The 24,154-nt window shown below is 44.1% G+C and overlaps 1 protein-coding gene across 1 annotated transcript in view; it reads left to right on the top strand.

Annotated features, from left to right (window-relative positions):
• LOC308388867 (bifunctional heparan sulfate N-deacetylase/N-sulfotransferase 2-like) overlaps positions 1–24,154 on the top strand; it is a 51,988-nt gene that overhangs the window by 8,305 nt on the left and 19,529 nt on the right. The window contains exons 2-5 of the mRNA XM_080869823.1: positions 4,374–4,435; positions 7,735–9,378; positions 20,070–20,157; positions 23,329–23,483. Of these exons, the coding sequence (XP_080725949.1) occupies positions 8,311–9,378; positions 20,070–20,157; positions 23,329–23,483 (1,311 nt within the window). The 5' untranslated portion in view covers positions 4,374–4,435; positions 7,735–8,310. The remainder of the gene's footprint in view (positions 1–4,373; positions 4,436–7,734; positions 9,379–20,069; positions 20,158–23,328; positions 23,484–24,154) is intronic.

Below are 24,154 nucleotides of genomic sequence, written 5' to 3'. Positions count from 1 at the left end.
GTTTGTGTATGAGAGTGAAGCTATTAAAACCTGGCCCTGTGGTAATGGAGCCAGCTGATTTCTCTGGTAACACAGTTAGGGATTTTAAACAGGCTCATATACACATAAACCTGCATACCTGTTGCACAAACATGCATTTGTTCATAGCAATGAACAGGGATTTGTTATTATTGTTATTTGACTAGCATTAAGGTGTGCATCTGTGTTCATGCTATTGAGGGGAGGGGCCGTGTAAAGTTCTGTGTCAGCTGGAGTACCGGTAGTTGAAAATGGCACTTTTAGTGTCAACACAGTTAGATATGATCCAATAGTAATATTGATCAGTATCAATTAATGCATTTCCTTGCATTTTTGATCTTCAGTGGATAGGACCTATAAACCAGCAGTCCCCACCTTTTTTGTGCCACAGACCAGTTTATATCTGACAATATTTTCACGGACTGACCTTAAAGGTGTGCAGTGTGGCTCCCTGTACCTCCTCAACAGGAGCTCATGAATGAATAAATGGTGTGTCACAAAAATTTGAATATCATTACATTTTTATGTGATTTAATTAAAGGCTTGTATATTATGTGAACTACTTAGAGTCTTTGTTTTAATTTTGATGGTTATTGCTTATAGATCATGAACATAAGAAATCCAGTATCTTAGAGTATGACATTATTTCATTTTGCCTTTCTGTACGAATAAAGTCCAACCCCACCCCTAACTTTTTCTTATTCTCAGAATGGACAGGGTAGGGTAGTGATTGGTCAAATTTAAATATCATCTGATGGCATGATTCACACATGTTTAATCTCACAATGGAAAGTCACTCCTCTGCCTGAAAGATTACAGCTTGGAGGTTTTTGACTTCCGATGCAAGCAACAGCCTGAACTCAACTGCTTTAAAAGGCTGACTGTTCAGAGTGTTGTATTGTAGCATTTCAAGGAGAGTTGACTGGAGAATAAAAGTGTAATAAGAAAAGCTACACAAGCAACAGGTATGATGGCAGCCACCTGTACAAGGAGACTACTTTTGATACCAGAAGAAAGGTCACGATCAAAATTATTAGGGTTTCGCCTACTGGCCTGCTTCAAATCCACCTCCATCGTCCCGATACCCAAAAACTCCAACCCATCTTGCCTCAATGACTACCGCCCAGTAGCACTCACCCCCATCATCACTAAGTGCTTAGGGCAGCTGGTCCTAGCACACTTCAAATCCTGTCTCCCCCCCCACCCTGGACCCCCACCAATTCGCATACCGCCAGAACAGGAGCACAGAGGATGCAGTCTCCATCGCACTGCACTCTGTCCTCTCACACCTGGACAACAACAACACCTACGCCAGAATGCTGTTTATAGACTTCAGTTCAGCATTCAATACAATCCACCCCTCACAACTCATCAGGAAACTGACAGACCTGGGCATCAGTTCCCTCATGTGCAAATGGTTACTGGACTTCCTGACCAACCGCCCCCAACATGTCCGGCTGGATAACCGCTGCTCATCTACCATCACGATGAACACCGGTGTACCACAAGGCTGTGTGATGAGCCCTTTCCTCTACTCCCTCTTCACCCACGACTGCAGACCTGCTGATGGTTCCAACACCATCATTAAGTTTGCAGATGACACCACGGTGATTGGCCTCATCAGTGACAACGATGAGGTGGATCATCTGGCTGAGTGGTGCGACAGAACCAACCTGCTGCTTAACACCGAGAAGACCAAGGAGCTCATCGTGGACTACAGGAGGAATGCTGACCCACATCCACCCATCCACATTAAGGGGACGGCTGTGGAGCGTGTGAGCAGCTTCAAGTTCCTGGGAGTCCACATCTCCGAGGATCTCACCTGGACGACCAACTGCTCCAAGCTGGTCAAGAAGGCTCACCAGCGCCTCTTCTTCTTGAGGACTCTGAGGAAGAACCACCTGTCCTCAGACATCCTGGTGAACTTCTATCGTTGCACTAGAGCTGGGCGATAGAACGATAATGATATGTATTGCGATATAACTTTTACTCTATAGAGAAATTAAACTATCGCGATAGACCTCGCTGCTCTTCTCCTCTTTAAAAAAAAAAAAAAAAAAAAAAAAAAGACCAGCCAATCCAAATTAAGTAGTGCAGAGCCGAACCAATCACAGCCGCAGCGTCACGTCACGTGACTTGTTACGTACAGCACAAGTGCCAAGCCGCACGTGTGTTTGTTTGGGAAGCAGCCAGCGGGTAATGGAGGAAATGAGTGTGCCGACTAGAAAAATCAACCGAGCGTGACCGAAGAGAAAACAGATGATGGTTCCAATGCCGGAGAGATTGTCAAACGGAAGAGCCATAGAAGTTCCGTAGTGTGAAGGTATTTCGGCTATTTCAAGTCTGACAAAAAACAGAGTAGCGTGCACTGTAAATTGTGCCGAAAGCAAGTCTGGAAATACAATAAACTGGTGCATGCGTCACACTGTGCGCCACGTTATTGTTTCGGTGAAATGAATTTCTACAATACTGTTACTGTTAATTCTACTCTCTGCAGTGTTTAAATGCTTACATACACACACACACACACACACGCACACACACACACACACGCACAGTTACTGTCCCTCCACACATACGACTCGGTTCTGCTTCTATGCCCCAGCTTTGTTTACTTTTTCCCACCGAGGCTTCTAGACTTCTGATTGGCCAACATTTCTGCATGGTTAGGAATCTAGCGCCACCTGCTGCTTTGGCATGTTCATAGCAGCGTTTTCCTTCATTTCAGCCTTTATGTGTGGACGGGATTATTTTTTAAAACGAAAACGGAAAATCTCCGTTTTCAAAAATACCCGCGTACGTGTGGACGTAGCCTCAGTCTCTGACTGGAAGCGCTAATTCGTCAGACTAAAGTAACTGTTAAAACTGTTTGAAAAGCTAAGCTATACAACAAGGAGAGATTGAGAATTTCCTTTTAGTTCTCAGTTTATTTGATATTGACAAAAGTTAGTCAGTTTTGTCTGTTCTTCTGTAAAACAAACAAAGATTTATCTTTAGAATTAATATTTTGTTTCTAAGTGGAATTGACAATTTAGTCTGTTTCGTTTGTTCTATTTTGAAACTTAAACGCTTTAGCGGCTGCCTTTTGTGTAGTTTGCAATATTTGCCTTTATTTATCTGGAAAAGTCTCATGTTCCTTAAGTACATCTACCCTGTTGAACTTATTATGGGAAATAAATATTTAAATAAAAACAAGCTGCTGATTATTTCACATTTTACTTGTGAGCAACGGCACAATTAAATCTTACAAATATAGTTATTTGGCTTATATCGTGATAGATATCGTTATCGCCTGAAATGAAAAAAAAAACATATCGTGATATGAAAAAATCTCATATCGCCCAGCTCTACGTTGCACCATCGAGAGCATCCTGACCAACTGTATAACAGTCTGGTACGGGAACTGCTCTGCCTCGGACCGGAAGGCGTTGCAGAGGGTCGTGAAAACTGCCCAGCGCATCGCCAGAGCACCACTTCCTGCCATGAAAGACATCTACAGGAAGCGGTGTCTGAAAAGGGCTGGGAAAATCATCAAAGACCCCAGTCACCCATCACATGGACTCTTCACCCTCCTGCCCTCTGGGAGGCGCTACAGGAGCCTCCGGACTAAGACCACCAGGTACCGGAACAGCTTCTTCCCCACAGCTGTCAGACTCCTGAACTCTGCCTCCTGACATCTGACCCACGTTAACACATGGACTGAACACACACACACCCACAATGGACAACTGTACCCTCAAACACACAATAATAACATGGACTGAACCGCCACTCACAACCACTAGCACTTTATATAGCCTCTGTAGAAACTATCCACACCCTCACTTATCTTAACTGCACTACTGTATAGCTCTGTGTAAATAATCATTCTGTACATTCCTACAACCCTACAACTGTTTACAACTTGCACAGTTCCCATTTCTGTATAGCTGTATATCTCAGATTCTGTAAAGTTATTTATTTCATATTCTGTATAGTTTTTCATATTTATATCCTGTTCATAGCCTGTACATAGCTTGTACTCACTACAGCCTGTACATACTTATAGTTATAGAATATTCACAACATACTTCATACCGTGTACATTATAACATACCGTAATAGACCCATTTCTGTAATATACTCACATATCTATATTATTGCTAATATATATATATTGTAATATATCTATATCACTAAAGCACTTCTGGATGGATGCAAACTGCATTTCGTTGCCCTGTACCTGTGCATGTGCAATGACAATAAAGTTGAATTCTATTCTATTCTATTCTAATAACTTGAATTTTCTGTATTTTTTTTTCTGTACTCCTATGCTCACTATCTTAATCACTCCTATCTCATCTTTCCTTTTTCAGATGGTGGCACCAATGTTGAGCTGAAGGACTTGCAACTGTGGATGGAAAGCTGTTCAAGTAATGTCAGTACATTTTATTCCTTATTCAACTTTAGTCCATCTTCATGTTCTAGAGGCATCAGAGTTATACTACAGTGCCGATCAAAAGTTTAAGACCACTTGAAAAATGGCAAAAAAATCATATTTTGCATGTTTGGATCTTAACAGGGTTAAAGTAGAGTTTTAACATGCAACAAGAAGAAATGGGAGTGAGATGAAATATTTTTCAATCATGCAATTTATTGAAAACAATGCTTAAACTGAAACAGGCTGTTTTTACACCTGATCAAAAGTTTAGGATCACACCTCCAAAAAAAAACCTGCCAACACCCCCTAAACAGAAATCAAGTTTCCAAACATGACCAAAGCGGTGTGTAAGCAAAGTATTCAAACACGGCTAACTTGCATGAGCATGTAAGTGTCAATCATCCGGCTGATTATGCTAGGTGTCACCAGCTTCTGCAGCTCCATCAACAAGCATTTTGAAGTGATCTTAAACTTTCGATCAGAACTATAGTCATCTACAGATCTTATCCTGATACATTTTATCTGTGTAATCAGTGTTTTCTCAAATTTTCATTGAGACAGTATTGTGCAAAAGTCTTGAGTAAAAGTATGCCCTATTGCCTTCACATAACAAACATCTTAGGAATAAACTGTTTCTCTCTTAAGACACTTTATTTTCAGAAATGCTTCATTTGTTCTCATTTCTGTAGTCTAAATTATTTATTTAGATGTTGCCTCAAAATTGGCATATCTCAGCATGACCAAAAAGGGGATTGTGTTGATCTAGAGTAGCATTTTCAGTGGAGAAATGTTTTGTCACTCATCAGACTCAGCTGTCTGCAGGTTTCCCCAACCTTATAAACGGTGACTGAAGTACCTAGTTCCTTGGATGAGTGACGAAACATTTCTCCCAAGAAAACGCTGCGACCCTGGCAAAGGGAAGACAAAAAAAAAGTGTCAGACCTAAAAAATTAATTAATTAATTAAAAAACATTTTTAAAAAAGCTTTTCTTTCCAATTTCCTTAGATTACTATGACCAAGAACCTTCATAGACATACTTACATAAACCTAAAAGTTAGGGTTACTGAAGTTGGGCTAGCTGGTATATAATGTTGTGCTACGTGATTGCTAGCGACACAGCTATGTTAGCATAACATTAGCACAGTGAAGCTGGAGGATGAACGCCAACTTTTTTTCCACTCGATAAAAGTTAACGTGAGGGATTCTGGTGGTCAGGGACAAATGCAATCGCATGGCAGGATGCTATACACGGGCCAAACTTCAGTCAGGAGAACAACTGAGATTATTCATCCACAATACGAGGTTAGTCATTAATATCCTGCAACAACATGGGAACAGAACAGCTGCGAGAGAATTCAACATTAATGAATCAATGTTACGGAAGTGGAGGAAGCGCAGTTTTTGGCTTTCCCCATATTTCAAGAGTGCTTCATCTCTTTGCTGTGACTGTCGCCCGGCATAATTTGCAGATGATAATGGTTGTAGCCGCTGCGATGCTTTCGACCAAAACAGGCGCAGCTTGATGACATCATCAACATGCGCTATCGCGCTAGAGCGGTATAGAGATTGACAGACCACGTGACTTTCGCGCATTGCATGCCGGTAACTCGTGGCAAAACAATCCAAGTACCTGCATCAAATGCAAGCATTTGCAGCACCGCAAAACATTCATTCTTCGGTTCCAATAAATTCTTGCTTTTTCTTTGCCCCCCAAAAAGGTATGTACAAAACGAAGGAGAACAATGCCGGTCCGTACAAAGACAGACTTAATGAAAAGTCAAAGAAAAGATACGAGGAAAAAAATCAAACCAGTGAAAGTGTTAGATCCTTACGAGCACACAGAGGGACAAAATACGTTAGCGTGCTGCCCAACTTCACCACGCTCATATTTATAATTATACGGTTCTTGGAGTGAGTGCATACACTCATGAAGTTTAGTAACTTCAGGTCACTGCAACAAGCCCAGGTACAGTTTACCGACGGATGGGTGCAGGACCTTGAAATGCACCGTGTAGAAAGTAAAGACCATCGTACATATCATAAGTTTACCAGCCTCACAAATCGTCGTCATAAATACACATTCGTTAACCGTTTATTAATATAACCTTTGAGTTCAACGGTAATTAATTAGTAGTAGAAATAATTTCTGGTACGCATCACAGAAATGTAGCAGTGACAATAATACTGTATGCTGTAATCGTACTGGACAATTAGTGATACAAAAAACCTGTTTTATCCTGTGAATAAAAGTATATGTTTTTGTCAATGTACCATAATAACAGAAGCGAAACACAATATTGTGTCAGGACAATTCACTATTTATGCACAATAAACAAAGGAGCATAGCGCCACAATTTCTGTTCAGCGCCAGACTTGCTTGTAACCTATATCACCAATTATGTTAAGAAAAATGACGGATTAACTACAACAGCAGACTGACCTTTGTGGAAATGCTTGGAGCAGACTAACCTGTGAGCTGGAGTGTTCTGGGACGTTATATTTGGTCTTTGAATGGCTGCAATCCAGACCATCCGTCGCCTCTTTGTTACTTCGGAAACATGGCTCGAACAATTTCTCTTCAACGACGTAATCCGATAACAACCGATCTCTTTACCCGTCGGCTTTCCGTGGCTGTCATGCGACCGGCTATTGCAGTTAATAATACAACAGCTTCTTGCCATTTTTTGGGCTTCTTTTTATCGCTGTATAACTGATTTCAATTGAAAGCCTGCGTGCGCTAGTACCTCTTGCCACGAGTTCCCAGAATTCTTTGCGGTTTTACCCCTGAGTGACGTCACATTTTCAATCTCTATAGTCAAAATCTCTATCGTTGGCCAAATTTATATCGTTTCTATCGTATATCGTTTATATCGCCCACCCCTAGTAACTACCAGAGTTCCTATACTTAAACTCTCACTATCACTAAAACTCTCGTCTAAACCAAGTGATTTTTTTCTAGTGTAGCAATGAAACAGATGTTAAAGTGATGCAGAATTGGCACATTGCTGAGTATTGACAATTTACTTTCTTTGTACTTTGTAAATTCTAGGGGAATGGAGGGGGAGGAACACAAGCTATAAAATGTGTAGTTGATTTTGCTTTGTCCATGGTGTGTGTAGAGTAGTACTTTCTTCTGTTTAATATCGTAATTGTGGCTACAGAAAACATGGAATTTTTGAGAATGGCTCTAAGAACTAACAGCTGATGTCTAGTGAATCATTTTTCCCCCTTACCCTTTGTTGTAATTTTCACTGCCTTTTTCTCACCCTCCCACTTGTCTCTCCCCATTTTCCAGGTGTCTTTCGGCAATGTACAGACAATGTGTCCCAAGGAGGGTCGGCCCCAAAATACATTCTACAAGCATTGATGCTTCCATGGCTGATGGACTTGTCAGGCATCTGCAAAAGAAGAGACACTCGCATTGTGCAATATCTGCTTAAACTTTTTAAGAACTGCTGACCAACCGGCAGGAACTTGAGATTGAACTTTTGGTGTGGTATTGAAGACCCCGACCAGTTCTCAGCCAGAGACCACTGGTGTTGGTGTTCATTTTTATTGACCCATCTTACATTTCTTACTCTTCAGACCCTGTATTGGTACCTTTCAAATTGGAGAAAGGAAGTTGCAGAGTTTTTTGTTTGTTTGTTTTTTGACACTGCTGAGCCATAAGGACAGAAGAGGTAATGGATGATGTTGGCCATGGTGACGTAGTGTAAATGGCTATTCTTCAGCACATCCCGGTGCCAGTATCTACTGCTCGATCTTCCTCTTCCACTCCCCTCTCCTCTTGCTCCTACTTCCCTTATCTGCTGTCCTTCCTTAATCATTACTGCCTCTTGCTGTCCAGTCCTGCCTTTACCCTCCAAACACCATGGTGGGTTCAGGGTTGGGTGTTTGGAAGCTAATGCGAGGTGTCCGCCAGCTAGAGCTCCATCGCCTCATCCTGGCGCTCATCATCTTCTGCTTGCTGTCCATGGCCTTTTTAGCTTACTATGTCTCCAACAGCCCAAAAATCAAGGAGGCCCCTCCTTTACCTTTTAGTGATTGTGGCGGAGGTGGTGGGATTTCACTAGGAGTAAGTACGGGCGATGCAGAAGGAGGGCCAGGTGGCCAGAGGGCACCACTTTTTCTTCCTCCGCGCCAGGGACAACTACACCATGTTAAGGATAATTTAAAGACGGAGCCTGTGGTTCTGGTATTTGTAGAGAGCATCTATTCCCAACTGGGCCAGGAGATTGTAGCCATATTGGAGTCAAGTCGCTTTCACTACCGGACAGAGATTGCTCCTGGTAAAGGTGACATGCCCACATTGACAGAACGTAACCGTGGACGCTATACTTTGATCATCTATGAAAATGTCTTGAAATATGTCAATCTTGATTCGTGGAACCGTGACTTGCTGGACAAGTATTGTGCTGAGTATGGAGTAGGTGTCATTGGCTTTTTCAAAGCGAATGAAAACTCTCCTTTCAGTGCACAGCTCAAAGGCTTTCCTCTCTATCTACACTCGCACTTGGGACTCAGGGACTACCGCATCAACCCCGCTGCTCCTCTACTCTACATCACCAAGCCTAATCAGATGGAGCAGGGCTCCTTACCAGGCGATGACTGGACCATTTTCCAGTCTAACCATTCTACCTATGAACCAGTGCTTCTAGCTAGAACCAAGACCTCAGATACACTGGCGCATTTTGGACCCAGCCCTTTGCGGGCCCTTCATGCCACAGTAATCCAAGACTTGGGGCTCCACGATGGCATTCAAAGAGTTCTTTTTGGAAATAATCTCAACTACTGGCTTCACAAGCTAGTGTTTGTGGATGCTATTGCCTACTTGACAGGAAAGAGACTGTGTTTGTCCTTGGACCGTCACATCCTCGTAGACGTGGACGACATATTTGTTGGCAAGGAGGGAACCCGTATGAAGGTGTCTGATGTGGAGGTGGGTGAGCCTTGTCAGCCGTACATACAGTTGGTTCCTCTGTTTTGTTTTGTGTTTGTTTTTATTTACAGTACCAAAGTTTTTGCAATTTTGCCTTGGTACACCACCAAAGTTGATTTTAAGTCAAACAATCAAGATGTGATTAAAGTGTAGAATATCACCTTCAATTCAAGGGGTTTAACAAATACATTACATTAACTGTTTAGGAATTATATCCATTTTTATGCACAGTATCCCATTTCAGAGGTTTCTAAGTAATTTTATGTATATGGATTATTTTTAATGCTCAGATGAAAATTCTTTGCAGTTTCCTTAGACATCACCAAGTCTCACTGAAGTTAAAACAGAAAGCAGAAAATGAAAAGCCGCGCTATTGGGTACTGATCGGTACCCTGCTCAGACAATGATAGGAACACTCTTGAGGTAGGCATAACTTCCCTAGATTAATTTTGAATCAGTTCTTCTTACCATGAAAAGAATTCCACATCCATGAGTCCCTCTGGGCCCCAGTGCCCAAAATTTCTATTTGTTTGTTTTTTTGTTTTTTGTTACTCAAGGGCGTAGATTTGGCATGGACGGAAGGGACATGTCCCCACCAATATACAGCGATTATTGAACTCTCCCCACCAATAATTTGATCTCTTCGAGTGAAGAAAAACAAACCCGATAGAAAGAAAAAAACAAACAAACAAAAAAACATCTGTCAATGTCTCACTCACCCAGCTGTGCAGAAAGAGTTAAATTACGTCCTCTACTGGAGTCCTACCTCATGTGACAAATATGGCCAATGTGATTGACTGTGCCCTTCAGGGAGCTCTGTTTAGTTTTAGCAGCAGCAAGCCTGCGCTGCGAGGACCTGCAAGGAGGAGAGGAGGATGGCAGCAAAAAGGAAAGACCTGAATCTAAAAAAAATATTTTTCAAAGAAACCTGTAAGTCACTTAAAGTCAAGCTCACTCATAAAATGTGTCCCTCATAATAACGTTACAGGCTATGCTAGGCCATACATGCCAACACTTCCGATTTTTCCGGGAGAATCCCGAAAATCTCCCGGAGCCACCATTCTCCCCAATTTCTCCCGATTTTCCACCTGGGCAACAAAATTGAAAAACCATATCCCAGATTGGCCCAGCCAATTCCAGTTTCCAACAATGGCTACTACTACTGCAGCTACTTAGTTTTAATATTACTCTTATTAATCTTTCTGGGTCGCAAAATAAACTTTTAACATATTTTCAGGCGAGAATGTAGCTGCGTAAACTTCAAATAACTTAAACATGTTATTGTTTGGCCTTTTTCTGTGTTTTATTTGTTCGTGAGTAAATCGGTTTAGCTGAGATTAAAGTTATTAGATTAGATTAAATAAAATTTTATTAATCCCTTGGGAGGGTTCCTCCGGGGTTTTCACACAGCTAAATAAATGTCAATCAGAAAACTAATTAAACAGAAGTGTGAGACGGTCGAGAATCTACGCCAGTGTCCGGTTATATTTTAGACAGCAAGGAGCAGACGGCAGAGGTGACGTAATTCTGACGGCTAGAATATCCAATTTCACAGTCGCTCATTTCCGGTCTCCCCGGCTTTCGGAGGACCCGGCCCACTTAGACCGAAAAGGCCGGGTCCTCAGGTGGACGCAGCCTCTGAATTTGGACAATAATAACAGTGACATTTAACTTATTTTATCCAATAAGTAAACACTGTAAAATTCAAGTTTTTTTGTATATATCAGTCATTTGTTTAATAGTAATTTAACGTTATATAATTCACATATAAAACTATGAATTATAATTTTAAATGGTTTAAAAGCATGTAGAATAGCATATGTAGGCAAGTATATTTCTCCTTTTTTTTTAATCAAGAAGTAAAGAGAAAAAGGAAAAAATAAGAAACAGGGCAGGGTTCGGTGGTTGAATCATCCGTCTCCACCAATGCCAAAGCCAAATCTACGCCCTTGTTGTCACTGCACAGAGTCGGCTGTGGAGACTTTACCTTATAGGGTAGGTTTGTTTGTTTATTCCAGTGATGGCCTCTAGGATTTAGAAAAATCAATTTCCCAATTCAAATTTAATTTAATTTGAATAATCTGATATAGATTCTTAAAACGTGAAAATCATTTTTTAAATATAAATGGTTGTTTTCCAGAAATGCCAAAATCTCAGGTAAGAGTACACAAAAGTACTCCAACAGCTGCCTTAAAGAGCAGGTGAATGGACTCCGCAAAAATGTAAACACAAAGTGCGATTGTTCACACCGTCGGGTGCTAAAGTGGACATCTCACAGATTCTGAAACTGCAGGTTTTGTCACTCTCCAACCAGAATTCATTGAACCAGCAGTAAAAGAAGTGTAAAACAACGTTTCATGTTTGAAAAAAAATTGATATAAATTTTCTCTTATTTTGGCTGTTTTGCTTCCAGAATCAGAATCAGAATCAGAATGGGGTTTATTGCCAAATGTTGAGCAGGTTTACAACATTAGGAAATTGCTGCGGTGCTCAAACGTTGGTGGTCCGGGGGTAGTCCTGGGGGGAAAACCAGAGACTGTCAACCCCAGCGCAGGAGGTCGGCCACGGCGAGGGGCCTGGGCCGGCACTACATCACTGTCCGGAAGAACATGTGCTGGTTTAAGTCTGTCAACACACACAGTCTCCCTTCGACCCCCAAAATCCAAAACAAAATGTTTCTGGCCCGGTTCAATAACCCTGAACGGGCCGTCATACAGCGGCGTGCATTCCCTGCCAGCGCGCGAAGGTTCATAAACACACCAAGGCGCCCCTGGAGCCGTTCTTCATACCCGGCAAACGTTTCGATCATGTGCATGTCGATCTGGTGGGTCCCTTGCCGCAGTCACAAGGTTTTACGCACCTTTTGACTGTTGTTGACCGGACCACCAGGTGGCCGGAGGCGGTCCCCCTGGCGTCCACTACCGCAGCAGTGGTGGCCAAGGCGTTTTTGTCGACCTGGGTCTCGCGTTTCGGCCCACCCGCGGACATTACGTCAGACAGAGGCCCCCAGTTCATTTCCGAGCTTTGGTCGGCCATGGCTGATGGACTGGGGGCTAAAGTCCACCGCACAACCGCATACAACCCGCAGGCTAATGGGATGTGTGAACGGTTCCACCGGTCGCTGAAGGCTGCCTTTCGCGCCTCCTTAAAGGATGGCAATTGGGTTGACCGCCTCCCGTGGGTTTTGCTTGGGCTGCGCTCTGCGGTTAAGGAGGATCTCGGCGCTTCCCCAGCTGAGCTAGTGTTTGGTCAGCCCCTCCGCGTGCCTGGAGAATTCTTGCCTGAAAATCCTCCTCCCTGCTTTGATCCATCGGTGCTCTCTCTCACCCCGCTTTTGCACTCGCTTTGGGTTCCTGGTCCGGTGCACCATTGCGTGCCTGACACCTTTGTTCCAAAGACTTTAGAGACTGCTAAGTTTGTTTTTGTCAGGCACGATGCCCACAGGACACCGCTGCGGCCGCTGTATGACGGCCCGTTCAGGGTTATTGAACCGGGCCAGAAACATTTTGTTTTGGATTTTGGGGGTCGAAGGGAGACTGTGTGTGTTGACAGACTTAAACCAGCACATGTTCTTCCGGACAGTGATGTAGTGCCGGCCCAGGCCCCTCGCCGTGGCCGACCTCCTGCGCTGGGGTTGACAGTCTCTGGTTTTCCCCCCAGGACTACCCCCGGACCACCAACGTTTGAGCCTCCTCCTGCCTTTCCTGCTCGCCTTCACCAGCCTCGTTCACAGGATGGACCTTCCTCTGCCTGTTCTCTCCCTCCCAGGTTCAGTCGTGCGGGTCGTTTGCTTAGACCCAGGGTCCTGGACTGAATGGAGACCTGACTGTGTGTTCAAGGGGGGGTATGTGTGGCGGACCACCAGGTGGCTCCACTCACACACAAGTTGAAAGGAAGTGTGGGGGTGGAGATTTTGGCGCTGACTATATGTGAAGTTCTGTCAGTTAATAAAGTTGTTGGAGTGAGGCACTGAGACCTCTCCTGTCGTTGTTACATACCTCCACAGTGTCATAAATAGCACTTAAATAGACATGGAAAAAAATAAAAGTAGGGATAAGAATTAAAAGTGCTACGTGGAAAGATATGTGCATGAGATATACATGAGATATATACATGAGAATAAGAATTAAGAGTGCTACGTTGAAAGATATATACATGAGTGCAGGTGGTGATCAGTGCCAAACATGGAATGATGCAGTGACACAGCGTAGGGTCATGTGTTAGTGGTGGGAACAGTCATATGGTTATTGTTCATGTGTCCAACAGCAGAGGGGAAGAAACTGTTCTTATGGCGAGAGGTTCTGGTGCGAATGGACCGGAGCCTCCTGCCTGAGGGGAGCAGGTCAAACAGACTGTGTCCAGGGTGAGAAGGGTCAGCTGAGATCCGAGCTGCACGCCGCAATGTCCTGGAGGTGTACAGGTCCTGCAAAGATGGGAGTCTGCAGCCAATCACCTTCTCAGCAGAGCGCACAACACGCTGCAGTCTCTGTTTGTCCCTGATAGTGGCTCCAGCGTACCACACGGTGATGGAGGAGGTGAGGATGGACTCGATGATTGCAGTGTAGAACTGCATCATCGTCCGTGTTGGCAGGTTGAATTTCTTCAGCTGCCTCAGGAAGTACATCCTCTGCTGGGCTTTCTTGATGACGGAGGTGATGGTGGGCTCCCACTTCAGGTCCTGGGTGATGGTGGTACCCAGGAAGCGGAATGAGTCCACAGAGGTGATGGGGGTGTCAGTCAGGATGATGGGGGGGAGTGGAGCTGTGTGCTTCCTGAAGTCCACAATAATCTCCACTGTCTTCTGGGCATTCAGCACCAGGTTGTTGTGGCTGCACCAGGACACCAGACGTTCAACCTCTCTCCTGTAGGCAGACTCGTCCCCGTCCGAGATGAGTCCAATAACGGTGGTGTCATCTGCAAACTTGATTAGCTTGACAGACTGGTGGGTGGAGGTGCAGCAGTTGGTGTACAGGGAGAAGAGCAGAGGAGAAAGAACACAGCCCTGAGGGGAGCTGGTGCTGATGGTCCGAGAGTCCGAGACATTCTTTCCCAGCCTCACATGCTGCTTCCTGTCCGTCAGGAAGTCAGTGATCCACCGGCAGATGGGATCAGGCACATTCATCTGGGAAAGCTTGTCTCGGAGATGGTCTGGAAGGATGGTGTTGAAGGCAGAGCTGAAGTCCACAAACAGGATCCTGGCGTAGGTTCCTGGGGAGTCCAGATGCTGCAGGATGAAGTGTAGGGCCATGTTGATGGCGTCGTCTACAGACCTGTTGGCTCTATATGCAAACTGCAGGGGGTCCAGGAGGGGGGCCGTGAGGGTCCTGAGATGGGAGAGAACTAGGCGCTCAAAAGACTTCATGACCACAGATGTCAGAGCCACGGGTCTGTAGTCATTTAGTCCAGTGATCCTAGGTTTCTTGGGGACAGGGATTATGGTGGAGGACTTGAAGCAGGCAGGCACATGACATGCCTGCAGTGAGGAGTTGAAAATGCCAGAAAACACTGGGGCCAGCTCGTTTGCACAGTGTCTGAGGGTGGCAGGAGACACACCGTCTGGGCCGGGAGCTTTCCGAGCATTCAGACTCTTAAACTGCTTCCTCACATCTGCTTCATGAATATGAAGAGTTGTGGTGGGAGGAGGTGGTGTGAAATCCTCTTTTGTGTGGGGTGAGGAGGGGGGTGTTGTAGGTGAACGGTTAGAAGGTGGTGATGGCTCTATGGAGGGGGGAGAGGTGGGAGAATTAGTGTCCAAAGTGTCTCTATTGTTGGGGCTGTTGGAGGTGTGAAGGCTGCCTGATGGCTCGTCAAAACGGCAGTAGAAGTCGTTAAGGGTGTTGGCTAAGAGCAAGTCATCAGTGGAGTGGGGGGTTTTAGGCTTGTAGTTTGTGATATTCCTAAAACCTTTCCACACAGAGGCCGAGTCATTCTCTGAGATCTGCTGCTGCATCTTCTCAGAGTGCTGATGTTTAGCAATGTCCACTTCTTTAGTGAACCTGTACTTGGCCTCTCTGTAGCAGTCCCTGTCTCCGCTTCTGAACGCCTTTCTCTTTTCCAGCCACAGCTTTTTGAGTTTAGGAGTAAACCAGGGTTTGTCATTGTTATAACTCACCCTGGTGCGTGATGGCACAATGCTGTCCTCACAGAAGTGGATATAGGAGGTGACAGTGTCCGTAAACTCGTCCAAGCTGTTAGAAGCAGCCTTCAATGTGTCCCAGTCTGTGGTCTCCAAACACGTGCGAAGCTCCTCCACAGCCTCGTTGCTCCACAGTTTTTTAGTCCTCACGACAGGTTTGGAGAGCTTCAGCCTCTGTCTGTACGCGGGGATTAGGTGGATCATGACGTGGTCAGAAAGTCCGAGTGAAGCGCGGGGCACCGCGCAATAGGCCCCGCTGATCGTGCTGTAACAGTGGTCTAATGTCCTCTCCTCTCTGGTTGGGCATTTAATATACTGCTTGTATTTGGGAAGCTCATGGCTCAGATTGGCTTTGTTAAAGTCCCCAAGAGCAATGATGAGAGAGTCCGGGAATGTCCGCTCCATGTGCAGTATCTGCTCCGCGAGTGCGCACTGAGCTGCCTGCGCATCTGCGTCTGGCGGGATGTAAACAGCGGCCAGGATGAATGAAGCAAACTCCCGCGGAGAATAAAACGGTTTGCAGTGGATAAAAAGATATTCCAGAGAGGAAGAGCAGTGCTGAGCAATCACTGTCACATCTGTGCACCAGCCACTATTGATGTAGAAGCAGAGACCTCCACCTTTGGACTTACCGGAGAGAGCGGCCTGCCGGTCCACGCGCAGCAGATGGAAGCCCTCCAGCTTGAGCGCGCAGTCTGGGATGTTCTCACTGAGCCACGACTCCGTAAAACATAAGACACAGGAGGAGGCAAAGTCTCTGTTCATGCTTCTCATCAGGGCCAGTTCGTCAATCTTATTCCCGAGTGAGCGTACATTAGAAAGGAAGATCCCAGGAAGAGCAGTTCGCAGTCCGCGTCTCCTCAAACGCACGAGTGCGCCGGCTCGCTTCCCTCTCTTTCGGCGTCTCGCTTTCCTGGTCAGAGTCAGCAGTAAATCTGCCGCAGATGCGACAAATATTGGAAATAAATCCACAGGCGTTGTAGTCCTGTAGTTAAGGAGCTCTTCTCTGGTGTACGAGTATCCAGAGGAGTGCCCAGACACAGAAGAAATGCACAAAAACAAAACAAAAGTAAAGCACTGAAGCACCAGGGCGACCATCCGCGGCGCCATCTTGATGGCCATCTTGATCTTCCAGCGCGGGATTGAGTTGAATCAGGACTTTATGAATCAGAATTGAATCGCTTGTTGAAATCTGGGACAATACGCTGTCCTAATGGCCTCTTTAATTTGCATCAAACTCTATTTGACCTCATGCTGAGCATTCAATTTAAAATATAACTAATATAAGTTCAGCAGTTGGAATAATTTCCAGTTCTTTTATCTGCTTAATTTGCCATGAGATAATAAGGAAACATCTGGCCATGAAACTGTTTTAGTGAATTCTCCAATTAATTTTGAGCATCTGAATATGCGTCTGTGTCTAAAAATGGTTGTATCTATATTATCTATATTAAAAACATCTTTGCAATACTTTTGTTAAACCCTTTTCAATTAATGTAGCTAAGATCAAAAAATGATTTGCTTGTTAATAGCACTCTGTTTACAGTTTGGTAAAAAGTAGACTTTAGGGATGCACCGATACCACTTTTTTGGAAATGAGTACGAGTACTTGCATTTAGTACTCGCTGATACCGAGTACTTAATGAAAACATGATTTAAATTTGCAGGTAACAGCTTTAGTCCTATAATTTAACAAAAAACAAACAAACAAGGGACTAGTTTGGAATTAAGAACATTTATTTAAAATGAAAAGCATGTTGTATGCAACATATTACAGAATAAATAATTATCCATCCATCCATTCGCTTCCGTTTATCCTTTTCAGGGTCGCGGGGGGCGCTGGAGCCTATCCCAGCTGTCATAGGGCGAGAGGCAGGGTACATCCTGGACAGGTCGCCAGTCTGTCGCAGGGCTAACACATAGGGACAGACAACCATTCACACTCACATTCACACCTAGTGGCAATTTGGATTATCCAATTAACCTATCCCCACAAGTTGCATGTCTTTGGACGGTGGGAGGAAGCCGGAGTACCCGGAGAGAACCCACGCAAACACAGGGAGAACATGCAAACTCCACACAGAAAGACCTCGGCCTGATGGTGGAATTTAACTCAGGATCTTCTTGCTGTGCGGCAACAGTGCTAACCACCGTGCCATATATAAATAATTTATAATAATAGTTTTTTTATAAATAATTATAAAAAAAACAAAATTTAATTTTAAATTTGTTCATCTGTTTCTCTGTTTAGAAGTCTCACTAGCACAGTCACAGCTGGGATGACATCAGAGGCTAGTGCATCGTAGCTGCTCACTTTTTTTAGTTAGTTCCTCAAAGGGGACGAGAACAGTCGTCTCCATAAGAGCCCATTGGTGAGCGGTGAGATAGTCAGGGAGTTCGTGCTCGGACACGCCCAGCACTCGCTTTTGCTCAATGAGGGACTGGAGCATGTAATACGTGCTGTTCCAGCGCGTCTGTACGTCCTGCTGCAGTCTCTTTATTGGCTGGTTGAGCTGTCCCTGAATGTCCTCGAGGCGGGAGTAGGCTAAGGCGGAATGTTTAAAATGCCCAACTATTTTCCGCCCCCACTGCTTTAGCATCAGCTATGCTCCTCTGTGCTAATAAGCATGGGTAAATAAGCGTGGGTAAATAAGCGTGGGTACAGCAACACAGCGTGGGATTAACCCCTTACATGCCGCTCAAACATAGACAGGTCTCAGACCGTGCTATCGGTCCTCGGTATCGGGGGACTTTTAACGAGTACGAGTACTTTAGAAAATGTGGTGCATCCCTAGTAGACTTCATATAAAAATTCACCTGCAAAATTGGCTTTTTTGATATTGTGATACTAGCACTGCCTACGGATAATAAAACACAAAAAAAATCTATTTCAGTACTACTAAAATGTTAAAATTGTTACTAAAAAACTGAAACAATCAAGTCTATATCACATTTCAGACAAACTTTCAGTGGTGTTTTTGAATCCTAACATTTGATTCATTGCTGACTATTTAATGGAAAAATGATGAAGGATAATATATTTAAAGCTGCCACCATCTTTGAGTGATTGATTTTTGAATAATTTTGATCTTTTAAACCCTTTTTCTAAAGCTCATTAAAGCTTGACCTGCAGAAACAAGGAGATATGCAGTAGAGTTTGAAATGTTTCAGGTTCCACCTTTCACTGCCTCTTTAGGTCTGTGAAGGTTCTCAATCATCCAGGTCATCGTAGTCAAAGGAGCTTGCAAACAAAAGCGTCTGGACTTCTTTAAGTTGCTTGAAGACGTTTCACCTCTCATCCGAGAAGCTTCTTCAGTTCTAAGGTCAAATGGTGGAGAGTCCCATGTAACATGTTCCCTCTAAGCCTGAAGGAAAAAAGAAGGAACACACACATGTAAAGGAAGCACTCAAAACGTGCGGCTATCCTAAATGGGCGTTCTTAAAGTCAGCAAAGAGGCACAGAAAAGAAGACCAGACACCAGCGAGGGAGGATAAGAAGGACAGACGCAACAACATTGTCATCCCCTATGTAGCCGGTGTATCAGAGAAACTCAGGAGAGTTTTCTCCAAGCATGACATCCCAGTGTATTTCAGACCCAGCAACACGCTCAGACAGAAACTGGTTCACCCGAAAGACAAAACGCCAAAACACAGACTTAACAATGTGGTGTATGCTGTACAGTGCAGCGAGGAATGCTCAGACCTCTACATTGGAGAGACCAAACAGCCACTTCACAAGCGCATGGCACAACATAGTAGAGCCACCTCCACAGGACAAGACTCAGCAGTCCATCTGCATCTTAAGGACAAAGGACACTCTTTCGAGGATGACAATGTTCACATTTTGGACAGAGAGGACAGATGGTTTGAAAGAGGAGTGAAAGAAGCCATCTATGTCCACTGTGAGCGACCATCTTTGAACAGAGGCGGGGGTTTACGACACCAACTGTCTGCCATCTATAATCCAGTTTTGAGATCCTTCCCAGACGCCTTAACGCCCACTCACATCCTGGGCCAGCTGACCTCAGGAATTCGCATGATAAGGTGGGGCCAGGTTTCACAATGAACACACCCGAAACTCTGGCTGATTGGGACCCACACCCAGTTTCACACCTTGGCTCAGGCGATTAGAGGATCATCAGGGGGTCCTTTTGTCCCTCTGTGGGGGGAAACTCCCACTAGATTTATATCTGGGACTCTCCACCCTTTGACCTTAGAACTGAAGAAGCTTCTCGGATGAGAGGTGAAACGTCTTCAAGCAACTTAAAGAAGTCCAGACGCTTTTCTTTGCAAGCTCCTTTCACTGCCTCTTTAGGTTTCATTTATTTGTAACTAACTGGAATTCTTGAATCTAATGTAATTGTAGGTGGTAGGTTGGATAAATGTTTGACTCTATCCATTTGACTGATTATTTCATATTACAAGGATGGACCTGTGTTTCACCCATTGTGTGGCATTTCTGCTCTTTGTCAAATTTCATCCTTCAGGTTAGATTCTGTTAGTAAGGCTTGATTTTTGTAATTGGCAACAGTTAAAATGTGTCATCCTTTTACAGGCATTGCTCAACACACAAAACAAACTGCGAGCACTGGTCCCAAATTTCACCTTTAACTTGGGGTTTTCGGGAAAGTTCTATCACACAGGTATGCATAATCTTTCTGTTTTTCTACATTCACAACAGCCATGAACTTCTTTAGACTGCTCTATTCAAACATGCAGGTGAAAATGGAAACTTGTGTTCTATGCTGGTGTAGTGACCCCTCAGTGTATTCAGAAGGTCACTCATTTCCTGCTGTGCTACATGTGGAAAAGTACAAATATGGAACATAAAGCGGTTAAAGTATTCAACATGTCAACACAAGTAAAAATATTTCTAACACTGCTTGTGGTTTTTGTTGCTTTATTTTGATCACAAGCTCTCTTTTTTTATTTCGGCACAACTTGAAGCCTGGAGCGAACTCTTCCTGCAGTTTCCTCCACAGTGTCTCCTCCGTTACTATATAAAGAGAGGGAGTCATTAGTCCCCTCATAAACACCTGTCCCCACTGCCAGCCTGACACAGTCTCATGAGATCACTGCAGCAGGCCAGAGACCTGCCGCAGTGCTATTGACATGAACCCTTTTACCAGATGTCGGTAACAACGTGTCCAATCCAGAAGAAATTAAACCATAGATGGTCCATAAATTATCTGTAATAATGAGAAAGGAAGAAGTATTCAACAAATGAAGAAAGGGAGGCGTGACAGGCATGGAAAATCACAGTACCAGCTGAAAAAGTTGATGACCACTTGTGGAGAGAGATCTGGAAGCAGCCTGTACAATTATTTCCAAGAAAACAATAAGTAATGCAACCACCATAGCCTGTATGCACGCTCACCATACACAACTCTGATGCTGAAGAAAAGGCATGTTGAGGCGTGTTTACAGTTTGCTGAAAAACATTTACACAAGCCTGTGAAATACTGGGAAAATATAGTTTGAGATTCTCTTGGATACGGGAGTCAAAGACACTACTTATCACCCCACAAACACCATGCTCACAATGAGGTTTGGAGGTGGGAACCTCATTGTGTGGGGCTGTTTGTCAGCATACAGCACTGATGTGCTTCATATAATTGAAGGAAGGATGAATAGGAAAAATGTACAGATACATTCTCAAATAAAATCTGCTGCCATTTGCCCACATGATGAAGATGAAACGAAGATGGACGTTTCAGCAGGGCAGTGATCCCAAACACACAGCCAAGGAAACGAAAATAAAGCTGCAATAATGGCCAGGCCTGATCTGAATCCAGTTAAAGATCTGTGGAAAGAACTAAAGCTTGCATGTGTGGATTGCATGCATTGTACATCTGTTGAGAATTTCATGTCAATAGCATCTTTTAAAATATCACCAATTTTCTGAGTGAATATACAGTGGGGCAAAAAAGTATTTAGTCAGCCACCGATTGTGCAAGTTCCCCCACCTAAAATGATGACAGAGGTCAGTAATTTGCACCAGAGGTACACTTCAACTGTGAGAGACAGAATGTGAAAAAAAAATCCATGAATCCACATGGTAGGATTTGTAAAGAATTTATTCGTAAATCAGGGTGGAAAATAAGTATTTGGTCACCTCAAACAAGGAAAATCTCTGGCTCTCACAGACCTGTAACGTCTTCTGTAAGAAGCTTTTCTGTCCCCCACTCGTTACCTGTATGAATGGCACCTGTTTGAACTCATCATCTGTATAAAAGACACCTGTCCACAGCCTCAAACAGTCAGACTCCAAACTCCGCCATGGCCAAGACCAAAGCGCTTTCGAAGGACACCAGGAAAAGTATTGTAGACCTGCACCAGACTGGGAAGAGTGAATCTACAATAGGCAAGCAGCTTGGTGTGAAAAAATCAACTGTGGGAGCAATCATCAGAAAATGGAAGACATACAAGACCACTGATAATCTCCCTCGATCTGGGGCTCCACGCAAGATCTCATTCCGTGGGGTCAAAATGATCATGAGAACGGTGAGCAAAGATCCCAGAACCACACGGGGGGACCTGGTGAATGACCTGCAGAGAGCTGGGACCAAAGTAACAAAGGTCACCATCAGTAACACACTACAACGGCAGGGAATCAAATCCCGCAGTGCCAGACGTGTTCCGCTGCTGAAGCCAGTGCATGTCCAGGCCCGTCTGAAGTTTGCCAGAGAGCACATGGATGATACAGCAGAGGATTGGGAGAATGTCATGTGGGGCCATGTATCGTGAGATTTTGAGCCAAAACCTCCTTCCATCAGTGAGAACTTTGAAGATGAAACGAGGCTGGGTCTTCCAACATGACAATGATCCAAAACACACCGCCCGGGCAACAAAGGAGTGGCTCCGTAAGAAGCATTTGAAAGTCCTGGAGTGGCCTAGCCAGTCTCCAGACCTCAACCCCATAGAAAATCTGTGGCGGGAGTTGAAAGTCCGTGTTGCTCGGCGACAGCCCCAAAACATCACTGCTCTCGAGAAGATCTGCATGGAGGAATGGGCCAAAATACCAGCTACTGTGTGTGCAAACCTGGTAAAGACCTATAGTAAACGTTTGACCTCTGTTATTGCCAACAAAGGTTATGTTACAAAGTATTGAGTTGTATTTTTGTTATTGACCAAATACTTATTTTCCACCCTGATTTACCAATAAATTCTTTACAAATCCTACCATGTGGATTCATGGATTTTTTTTCACATTCTGTCTCTCACAGTTGAAGTGTACCTCTGGGGCAAATTACTGACCTCTGTCATCATTTTAAGTGGGGGAACTTGCACAATCGGTGGCTGACTAAATACTTTTTTGCCCCACTGTATGTTCAATACTTATTTTACCCGCTGTATCCTGACCTAACGTTCATGTGTAAAAACGGCCTGATATAATTTCATCAGTGCAGCTTGCTGCTCGAAACATTACCAAGTATAGTTTTGATCTGTGCAGGTTAAAACAGATGCTGTAAAGTCTGTTTGGAAGAACTGGTTTCCTTTGTTAGTGTCGCTGCTGCACGATCAGCAGCACTGACTGGATGATTTCATTCATTTTTCAGTCCCTTTCCTGTGAATGTGAAATGTCTTAAACTTTGAGGGAAATATTTGGCACAAATATTTAGAATTTGGTGGTCAGAGGGGGGCAATGCTACTGTGACTTTAAAATACTTGGCACTGACTCAAACATTAATTGTTCATTCTGGGTTTCAGGGCAAGCTTATCTCATACACTTTCTCTTCCTAGATAAAAGTGAATTCGGTGCAGATCAGGTCATGTTAATTATGCTGTGTGTGCACCTGCTTGTTTGTATTCAGGCACTGATGAAGAGGATCAGGGAGATGACATGCTGCTGCAACACAGGATGGACTTCTGGTGGTTTCCTCACATGTGGAGCCACATGCAGCCTCACCTCTTCCACAATGTCAGCGTTCTGGCTGAGCAGATGAGACTCAACAAGGTTTTTGCTCAGGTGGGCAACATTATTACACTGGGCAGTCTCACAATATGGAAGCTTGATTTCCTGCAATAAAACAAAAACAAAAATACAGCAGATTACAGAGAGGGAGATGCTGCAGTTTTAAAAACAATTCCGCAGGTGCATCTGATCAGTTACACTGACACCGTTCTGTCATTTTGACATGTCACTTCACATTTCAGTGAATATTCTTCACTGCAGCAGTGGTCACGTATAGTTTTACATGATATAGCAGTATTTGTGATGCATCTTTTTCCAAGATGGCGCCAGTGTGTGTGTGTGGCTCGCCGTCTGGCTCTTCCTCTGCTGTGTTTGCTTTAGGGCTGCCACGATTTGTCGACTAGTCACGATTACGTCGACTATCAAAATCGTCGACGACTGATTTAATAGTCGACGTGTCGTTTGAAGCTTTGTAAGATCACAAAAGACGCAGGAATAATAGCAGGATTTAAGAGTGTAATAACGGACTGAAACAGAAGATGGCAGCACAGCATGTACAAGGATGCCAGCAGCCGTTAAACCCCGAAGAAGAAGAAGCAGCTGTGTCCCAGAATTCATAGCACGGCCCAGCTTAGTTTCCAACAATGGCGGTAGCTAGTTAAGTTTTAATATTACTCTTATTATTCTTTCTGGGTCAGAAAATAAACGTTTAACATATTTTCAGG

Source organism: Rhamphochromis sp. 'chilingali' (assembly GCF_963969265.1).
Source record: "Rhamphochromis sp. 'chilingali' genome assembly, chromosome: 20".
Taxonomy (NCBI): domain Eukaryota; kingdom Metazoa; phylum Chordata; class Actinopteri; order Cichliformes; family Cichlidae; genus Rhamphochromis; species Rhamphochromis sp. 'chilingali'.
The sequence above is the reverse complement of the archived record's forward strand: the minus strand, read 5'-3'. Positions and strand labels throughout refer to the sequence as shown.